The 9,914-nt window shown below is 39.5% G+C and overlaps 1 protein-coding gene across 1 annotated transcript; it reads left to right on the top strand.

Moving 5' to 3' along the window:
• The first annotated feature begins 5,511 nt into the window (after window positions 1-5,511).
• Window positions 5,512-8,814, top strand: LOC308081264 (uncharacterized protein). The gene is made up of 4 exons (XM_080457651.1): window positions 5,512-6,139; window positions 6,606-6,688; window positions 7,216-7,416; window positions 8,562-8,814. The coding sequence occupies exons 1-3, from the start codon at window positions 6,070-6,072 to the stop codon at window positions 7,396-7,398; spliced, it is 336 nt and encodes a 111-aa protein (XP_080313777.1). The 5' UTR covers window positions 5,512-6,069; the 3' UTR covers window positions 7,399-7,416; window positions 8,562-8,814.
• Window positions 8,815-9,914: the final 1,100 nt, after the last annotated feature.

Here is a 9,914-nt window from a genome sequence, read left to right on the forward strand (position 1 = left end):
GTTCCCGAAAGCAGATCTTCTGTTTTGATATGGGGGGGGGGGGGATTCGACCAACCCCATGGCGACGCATTGTGAGCTTGTAGATCGGCTATTTTCAAATGAATGAGAAAATAAATATATATATTAAAAAAGTACTTGAGTAATGGGACATTCTGAGAGAGAGAGAGAGAGAGAGAGAGAGAGAGAGAGAGAGAGAGAGATCACTACCAGGGGGGGGTCCTTGGGAGTGTTCCAGGGGGTCCCCAGCAGCTTAACTTGGCAGCAGCCTCCTGTACTATACTGGCTACTGTACATAAGTAAAGATTTGAGGTATTTTTTTAGTATTTCCAATAGCTGTGCTTCGCTGTGCTTTTCAAATGTATAAAATATATAAAACATCTTTTGAAAGTAGCAGATCTACAAGCTCACAATGCCTCCCCAAATGTAGCCTACTTTCTGTGCTGGACCCCCGGCAGTAACTCTGAGGACCCTATAGGGGTCTCGGACCTCCTGTCGAAGACCCCTGATTTAAGAGTCTCTCTCTCTCTCTCTCTCTCTCTCTCTCTCTCTCTCTCTCTCTCTCTCTCTCTCTCTCTCATGCAGAATGTCAAGTTTCAGAAAATATATAAATAAATATTTATTATTATTATTATACGTTTGTACTTTGTGCTTTTTGCGGGGCTTTGGAATAGCGGCGCTGGCGTTGCATATAAGACAAACACACTTGGAATGGGGGGAAAAAAGTCTTCCTCCCATTCTGTATGGAAGTGGTAGGTTTTCGGGTTATTTTTTGTCATGCACATTTTTTATAACTTTGTAATACTACTGACGTTTGTGCGCAATGCAACACTTGAAAACAAAGCATTGTATTGGGGGGTTTGCCTGCTAAAGCCGTGAATGGAGCTGACCGGCCCTTCTTGATGTTAACCTAAAAAATCTCCCTTTTAAGAACATTTTATCAACGACACCCAATCAGTCTGGGCTACACAAATCCCCAGTCTTATCTATAGGCAATACTACAGTAGCCTGTGCTGAAAATAGCCCATCTGCAAACATTATTGGGGGAAGGGAAGGGCTTTCTTTGAGGGGGGGGGGTTCTATCAATGTATTTGTTCAGATGCAAATTCAGCCCGGCCGATTTTGAGATTTTAAGTAGGCCTACATTTTCATGTGCATGCAACAGCATGGTTTATACAGGTAGCCTACATGGGTTAGACTCTAACGTTAGAGGGATGGGCAGAAACCGTGTATTTCCACATTCAACTGTTTATGGGGTTTTCTTTCAATGATCCAGGCGGTCTGAGGTGTGAATATAGGTCCGCCTGCTTGTGGTGGCTTGTGTGTCACAAATGCGATGCGCAGTGTTTGACAACATTAGTTGCTTGTTACTTTGTAGATTTTGATTATTATTACAAAACATACATTAACCACTTCAGCCTTATAGCTATTTAAAAATAGCAGAACTAAGCTCACAAGCTTGTAGATCTGCTATTTTCATGTGAAACGGGACATTCTGCATAACGAGTACTTTTACTTTTTAATTTAAGTACGTTTTGATACCAATACTTTTGAGAGAAAGAGAGAGAGAGAGATAATAGCAATGGTGTAAAGTACCTAAGTACATTTACTCAAGTACTGTCGTCCTACTTAAGTAAAATTTTGAGGTAATTTTACTTTACTGGAGTATTTCCAATTTTCAATACTTTTACTTCTACTCCACTACATCTCAGAGGCAAATATTGTACTATGCCGTGCTTGTAGATCGGCTATTTTTATATTTTTACTTATGTACAGTACTTCAGTAAATGTAATTTGTTACTCTACACCACTGTAAAATGTTTGAAAATACACTGTTTAAATCACTAATTACGGTTCGAGTTACGATCATGCTCCTTGCGTGGGATTCGAACGCGGGCCGTAAAATTACTGGACATCAGCGTTAACCCCTACACTAACTGGGCTGTCTCATTAACAGAGGAAACAGTTAGGATATATACAACACAGCATGTGTGATGCGATAAAAAATAATAATATATAAGACTGTTTCATTGAATACTTTATTTACATTTGGGGTGGCAATGTGAGCTTGTAGATCTGCTACTTTCAAAATATGTTTTATATATTTTACACACACACACACACACACACACACACACACACAGACGGATGCAATGCGCAGTGTTTGAAAACTAGTTAGGCTACTAGTTACTTTGCAGATTTTGATTATTATTACAAAACATACATTAACCACTTCAGCCTTAGCAGAACTAAGCTACATGTTGTAAGCTTGTAGATCTGCTATTTTCAATTTTAACATAACATGTGAAACTGGACTTTCTTTATAACAGTACTTTAACTTTTTTAATTTTGATACCAAGCGCCACCTTGTGGCTGAATGGCCACACTAAACGTTCTAATCCTTGCAAAAGGAGGAGCTAAGATTCTGTGGGCGTCAACTTTTAAAGGTACGTTTAGGTACCTCTGAGGTCCAATAGGCAGCAATAGTCGGCCGTTTGAAGATCGCGCATGAACGAACAGATAACCACTGTATAGCATTTTAGAGAAACGTTTTGGAACCATTATTTGTATGTGTGTACTAGGGAGCTTTTTACACAGTGGGGTGCAGCAGTCTTCATCAAGCAGCCACAATGGCCTCCCCTGCTGAAAAAACCAGCACAGACCAGCTTATGGTGGTTGCTGGTTTTAGCTGGTTTTAGCTGGTCTTAGCTGGTCTTAAGCTGGTTTAGATGGCGTACCAGGCTGGACAAGCTGGTCAGGCTGGTCAGGCTGGTTTGCCAGTGTAGTTGGTTAGCTGGTCACTAAGCTGGATTCTGCTGGTCTTTGCTGGTCAGCCAGCTGGCTGGCTGGACTGACCAGCAAAGCCAAGCTGGTAGCTGGTCTTTGCTGGTCAAATGGGTGGACTTCCCAGCAAAGACCAGCTTACCAGCTAGACTTAGCTGGTCAGATGGCTGGACACTGGACAGACCAGCAAAGACCAGCTTAGCAGCTGGTCAAGTTTGGTTAGATCCCGATCCAACATGTGGATCGGGACTCCCAGGGGGGTCCCCACGTGATTTGGGGGTGGTCCCAGTCCCCAGATGACAGTGAAGTGATAATTTAAGGACCTTTAAGACCTTTTTAGTACCTAAAAAAAAAACACCATTACTGCATCAAAAGTAATCAACAAACTATACTATAAAAAAATGTCAAACATTGGCCAAATTGTCTAACAATAATAATAATATAAGAAAACATTTAGAAAATAGCAGATCTACAAGCTCACAACACCTTCCTTGCGAGGCGTTGTGAGCTTGAAGATCTGCTATTTTCACAATAGAGTCAAACTAAACGTAATGCATCAACTCCTACATTCCAAGTGCTTTAAGGGTGGGGGGTCCCCAGTTCAAATATGATTATTTTGGGACGTCGCGGCCTGAAAGGGTTGAGGACCACTGGGTTAGATCACACATCAATAAAAAAACAAATAAATACAAAATCTAAGAAATTCCATCAATTAATAAAAAAAAGCATGCAGTGAAAATAGCAGATCTACAAGCGTTGTGAGCTTGCAGATCTGCTATTTTAACTAGTTTGGATCCCGGGGAGACATCATACCTGCCATTAGACTGTGAAGATTTTCTTCTGTTACAATTGCCCCCCCCCCCCCAGTATATACAGTATATTTTATTGTATTGTATTGTATTGTATTGTATTGTATTGTATTGTATTGTATTGCATTGTATTTTACTTTACATTTCTTGTCCTTTTCTTGTGATGTGACATAAATATTATATTTAATAATAATAATAATAATAATAATAATAATAATAATAATAATAATAATAATAATAATAATAATAATAATGTATTATTATTATCATGACAACATTCATCCAAACTTATTTACTTAATTTCGCAATTGGCAAATAATATGCTAGTTTGATTCTAAATAACACTTTTTTTTGCTATGGTTACCAAAATGAACAGATCTACAGATCTACATCTTGTCGCAATTTGACGTGTTGTGAGCTTGTACATCTGTTTTTACAGAGAAGCGGGCCCTTTATGGGCCCTGAGCAGTGTTGCCATATCTGCTTATTATAAGTGACTTTGGGCTTGTTTTTCTGTAAAGTTGCTTGTAAATATTAGTGAAATATTTCACTTATTATTTTTGAAAATAGCAGATCTACAAGCTCACAATGTGTTGCAAATGTGACGCACTGTGAGCTTGTAGATCGGCTATTTTCAAATAGGTTTAAATGTCGCTTCTTTTGGGCTTAATTTTTTTCACAGACCTGGCTGCTTATTTCTCTCACAAAATCTGGCAATACTGTCTCAGCAGGCTCGTGACCCTTGAACTACCGCTCGCGATACGCGGGGAGAATGAATGCTATCTGAGTCGAGCTGCAGCTCTCACTTCAGTAGAAAGTTTATTGCGTTGCTTTGGATTCATCAAAAATAATTATAAACCGGCTTCAGAGAAGATAAAAGAAAGAAGAAGAAGCGGCGGACATTTTAGGTGAGTGTTGACACACAGAAATACTATTTATGTAGGCGTTTTAGCCTACTATTACTGTATTGATAATTAAGTGCGTAGGCTGCTGTGTTCGAAGTCAATCACAAGTGACTCATGTCATGACCCAACTCTACACATTGTTTAGTTATTTAATTTGTCTTGTCTTGATAAAGGGATTATGACAATAATTACAATAAATTATAGTGGGAATATACAATATAATTTATACTATAGGCCACTACTGCTTGCCTGTGTGCCGCTCCAAACTAAATTCAGAATATGACGTCTGTGTGTGTGTGTGTGTGTGTGTGTGTGTGTGTGTGTGTGTGTGTGTGTGTGTGTGTGTGTGTGTGTGTGTGTGTGGACACACGCTTTCAGTGATGAAGCTACAGAGTGTTTTAATATCCCGTGAACTCTGAACATTAATGATTCCCTTGTCTGTCTGTCTGTGTGTGTGTGTGTGTGTGTGTGTGTGTGTGTGTGTGTGTGTTATTATTACACATTTCTTTGGCTGCAGTGGCCAAAATGAATGGTTTGCAGCCCTACTAAAAGAGAAAAAGGAACCCAGAGAGAACCATTATGTGTTATGCCCCCCCCCCCCCTCCCACAAAGAGAAGAAAACAGTTTGAAGGTAAAGTGATATTGTTTTGTTAAATGTTAAAGTAATCATTGCTTGTTCAGTAACAGGGGTCTCCCAGACTCTCCACCTCTTTAGTAAGCCGAAAATGCATTTCCAGGAATACCAAATTTAACCAATCAGAACTCATACAGGATACAGGATAAATAAGTTACAATTGGAAGTGATGACACAAAGAAGTGGGCATACAAAATTTGAACCCATTTAGACCAGGAACGCATCTGTGTAATTGTTTTGATTTCTTTGGCTAGACCTTTGGCTTCAAAAATAGCAGATCTACAAGCTCATAGCGCGACACAGAGTGGCGCGCTATGAGCATGTAGATCTGCTATTTTTGAAAATCTTTGAATATATATGTTTTAAAGTGAACATTTGTACCTCAAATCTTTTTCCTTTTATGTTCAAAAAACTTTTAGGATTTAGAGAGCATTTTTAGAATCGGCCCCAGGTCTTAATGGGTTAAAGCTGCACTATGTAACTTTCCTCTTCTACCCCGGATTTGAACCCGGTTTCCTGAGCAAGTGCTGTAACCTTTTACCATTGAGCTAATAGAGCCTGCCTGCTTGCTCAGGTGATACATTGAATCTTGACCATCAGATCAAAATTCATGTCAGATCCTGTGTCTAGGTGAGACATGACCTTTGACACTATCTAAATGTCTCAATAGAAGAGCAGGGAGACTAAATACAACCACCCCAATTATATAAGTTATATTGTATTATTTGTATTAACATACTCTAACATACAGATTGTATAAGTTATATTGTATTAATATACTCTACGATACAGGTTGCATAAAATTACATTTTATTCCACTTTAACTTTCTAACAAAAAACATCTTGTTTTATCCAAAATATATTACTTGCACTACCTTTAGACTCTGACTCGTCTGAATACGGTGGAGATGCTGTTGTTCCCCAAGCTATCCACGACGAAATGTCAAGTACAGTCATACCCAGAAGAAGGCCAAAGAGTTGGAGCTGGACCTACAGCATCTTAAAACTAAGTAAGCAATGACTAATGTTAACGAAACAGTTGCATGAGTTTGCTCTTCTCTTTTTGTATATATCGATATGTTGGTTATTTGTTCTCATGTTCTTTTTTACTTAGATCTTGACCACAAATGTTAAAAAACATTACATAGAAAGCATGTTAAATGGAGTGGACAGATGCTAGGCTCATTATTAAACTGGTAAGGCATACATCAATTCAGTTTTTATTTTTTATTTTTCCGTACCCTGTTCATGCTTTAAGATGCAACAAATTAGAGATTGCAAAACAGAAACTGGAGGAAGGGCCCCAATATAGCTCTGCAGCAAAGCCTGACATCCCTGCTGCAGATAAGCAAACCAGTGACAGCATAGGTGTGTTTAGACAGTGATACTGTTCTACGGAAAATGGTGACAATGTGTACAATATAAGTACTGTGATACTGCCAAAAGGAGCTTAAATATGATTCTCTACATTTTCAGTTGCAACTTCCTCTGTTTCCTCTTCCCCCGAGTCAGACGATTTGGCATCGACACCTGGGATGTTTGACGGCAACGGTGACAAGGTATTGAAGAAACATACTGTGTAGGACAGTGGTTCTTAAAAGTGGGGTTCCACAGTGTCCCCAGCTAAATAAGAAACAGTTATCATTTCAAAAATAGGCAACGTGTCATGATGCATCGTGAGCTTGTAGATCAGCTATGTTTTGCTATTTTTGAACAGTTTTGCCTATGGCATGAACAAAATAGGGATGCCGGGTGGAAAAGGTTAATTTCACTACTATTTTACCAGCTAGAATGTAATCCAATGACAATGTACTGTATAAGAATTACTTCAACTCTCCCCACCTACAGTATAGACAGTTGTAGAATTCTGTACTAAATGTAATCCAACAATTAACATCTTCTCTATTGGAGGTCCATGGCACCAACTCTTTTCTAAATGGGTCCACATTTGGGGGTCCTTGAAAATGTAATTTCTTTACAGTAAATTCTGTTTGAAGTGGGCCTGCTTTTGTCAAAAATGAGTCTGAAATGTCATGGTAAAATGTTTTTTAATTTCTAAAACATGTGTTGTTTTCTTCTGTTTCAGGTCCAGATTGGCTCTGGTGTGTGGCTCGAAAAGGAGATCTGGAAGATGGTGGCAGCAAACACCAAGGACTCCCTGTTCATGAAGGAGCTTGCTGTTGCCATTTGGGGGACAACAACCCTGAAGACCATGCAGGAGCCTTACAAAGAATGCCCCACTAGCAAGGGGGAGGCCAAACCCCCCTGACCGCAGGACTCAGAAGAGGTATGTTTACTGAGGGGTGGGGGGGTTCATTATGACTTGATCTCATAATTCAATCTGCTCTGTGCATGACTGTAGTTCTCTTTTCCAGAAGGTGGAATTCCCGTTAGCGTTACCTGTTCAGTTTTTCATACCTTCATTTGGTTGTCTCAGCAGCATACTGTTTCAACCAGAAACACATATGGAGATGTTGGTTGTTTCCAATTTATATCTGCTGCCGAGCCAATAAAATGAAGCTATGAAAAACTGATCGGGAAACGGGAATGTCACCTTCTGGAAAAGAGATTATATTAAGCTTATTAATCAATCATAAAAGAAAATACTCTATTGTAATAAAATCGATTTTATGGCTGAAAGAAATGCCGATCTACAAGCTTGCAACTCGTTGGACGTGTTGTGAGCTTGTAGATCAAAAAAGTAATCAATAGAATAATCGCAAGTAGAATAATTGGTAGTGGCAGCCCTACATGCATGTGTGGCAGGGGTAGCTTTTTCCCCCAAATTGTTGTTGTCCATTGTAGCCATCTGACTTATTGCCTGCCCACTGTCCACCCACCTTTTTCATTCAAATGCATGTTTTCTAACTGAACTGAAACACGGGGTTAAAAAAACACTTCACCCCATTTTCAACTCATCTTCATATAAGTGGTCCTCACTAATACACATTTTAAGATGGCACCATTTATGTCTACTCACTCTGTGTTTCGTTGATAGGTCGTGGACAGTTTAGAAACCTGCCTACCTTTGACATCATCGGTAGGCAGGTTTGGTCATTTAGAACAACTTTATTTGTTCATTATTAATGCAAGAACAATGGCTTCTACTTCTGCATGCAAACTTTCCAGGTAGAGACACACTGTAGTTTCTATTAGCTTGGAATCTCCATTGGTGATGTCACTGGTAGGCAGGTTTCTGAACTGTCCACACTCCACCAATGAGTGGCAGAACGAGTAGACAGAAATGGTGCCATTGTATAATGAACATTAGCGAGGATCAGTTAGTTATATGAAGATAAGGTTGAAAATGGGTGAAGTTTAAGTTACTTTAAGTTTTTCTCAAAACATCACAATTCATTTAACTCACCCCATGCAGTATATTGCTAATTATATTTGTTTTATTGTTGGGGGTTCTTGTTTGTTTTCTTTCAGACTGTTTCCATTGGTGGCTGCAGGGGCAGAACATTCTCACAAAGAGGAAGGCCATGGACCATGGCCAGGACATCAATAGAAAGGACAAGAAATTGTGTGTCTGTGTAGGGGGGGGTAATGCTTTATAGCGCCACCAGCAGGCCGATTTTTGCAAGACACATTTTTGGCTGCAACTTTACAGATGTTTTCCAAACATCACACACATCGGTATACAGTATCTCCATAGTCATGTAATCAAGACGGATCTGTCCGATTTTTCATATTCTCACTCTTTTCCAGTCATTTGAACACTGTGTGTGTGTTAGTGTGTTCCTCAGGTTGAAGTTCATGTATTTATGTGTTTATTTATACATTTATTTGTTATTTAAATGTTGTTTTTGAGGGTTTTTTATAAGTGTTTAATAAATTATTGTTATGTATGAAATTGATACATGATTATTTATGACTTTGTGGATTTTGCTCACTTTTATATAGGCTACTGTAGGCTACTGTTTTTTAAATATACCACGTGCTGTGGGCACCTGGCTGAAATTCACCATGATCATGCATCCTCTCCAGCAAAGTTGGTCACTGCATATCCAGAATACACCTGAATACACATAAATACCAGATAGCAGCTTAAACCAGCTTAAACCAGCTACCAGCTAAACCATCATAAATACCAGCTACCAGCTTAAACCAGCTAAACCATCATAAATACCAGCTACCAGCTTAAACCAGCTAAACCATCAAAAATACCAGCTACCAGCTTAAACCATCAAAAATACCAGCTACCAGCTTAAACCAGCTAAACCATCATAAATACCAGCTACCAGCTTAAACCATCAAAAATACCAGCTACCAGCTTAAACCAGCTACCAGTTTAAACCAGCAAAACCTACCACCTTAAGCTGGTCAACCACCAAGACCAGCTTAAGGTGTGTTTTGGACGTCCAAAACACACCTTAAGGTGGTCAACCACCAAGACCAGCTAAAACCAGCTGGTCCAGCTTAGGCTGGTCTAAGCTGGTTTTTTCAGCAGGGTCCTTGATCCACATTTCACTAGACACCAACTTGTAGTGCTGTTTACTCTTTGACAGAATGATTGGGTGGCGGCCACGAAACACAGGTGGTTAGCTATTGAAGTGAGTGGTGGAACTTTACCTCGTGGTGTCTTCTGGGTATTCTGGACTTTCATTCACCAGCCACGGCGGATGGTTGATTCAGAGTTTATAAGACAACTTTGCTATGTCTCCTGCCAGATCGAGTACCCAGGAGTCAATAATGATGCTTGCTTACCTGCCAATGTGGCTTCCATGCCATGCCTTTTAAATAACTGCAGAAAGTGGAAGATTGGTTTCATACTTCACCAGA

Source organism: Gymnoscopelus braueri (assembly GCF_963280865.1).
Source record: "Gymnoscopelus braueri genome assembly, contig: SCAFFOLD_263, whole genome shotgun sequence".
Taxonomy (NCBI): Eukaryota; Metazoa; Chordata; class Actinopteri; order Myctophiformes; family Myctophidae; genus Gymnoscopelus; species Gymnoscopelus braueri.

What these genes read in the sequence shown, in the direction of transcription:
- LOC308081264 (XM_080457651.1), top strand. Translation starts at nt 6,070, where the DNA reads ATGTCAAGTACAGTCATACCCAGAAGAAGGCCAAAGAGTTGGAGCTGG. An exon ending in CTACAGCATCTTAAAACTAA is followed by an intron (nt 6,140 to 6,605) that starts GTAAGCAATGAC and finishes CTACATTTTCAG; the next exon opens with TTGCAACTTCCTCTGTTTCC. An exon ending in TTGACGGCAACGGTGACAAG is followed by an intron (nt 6,689 to 7,215) that starts GTATTGAAGAAA and finishes CTTCTGTTTCAG; the next exon opens with GTCCAGATTGGCTCTGGTGT.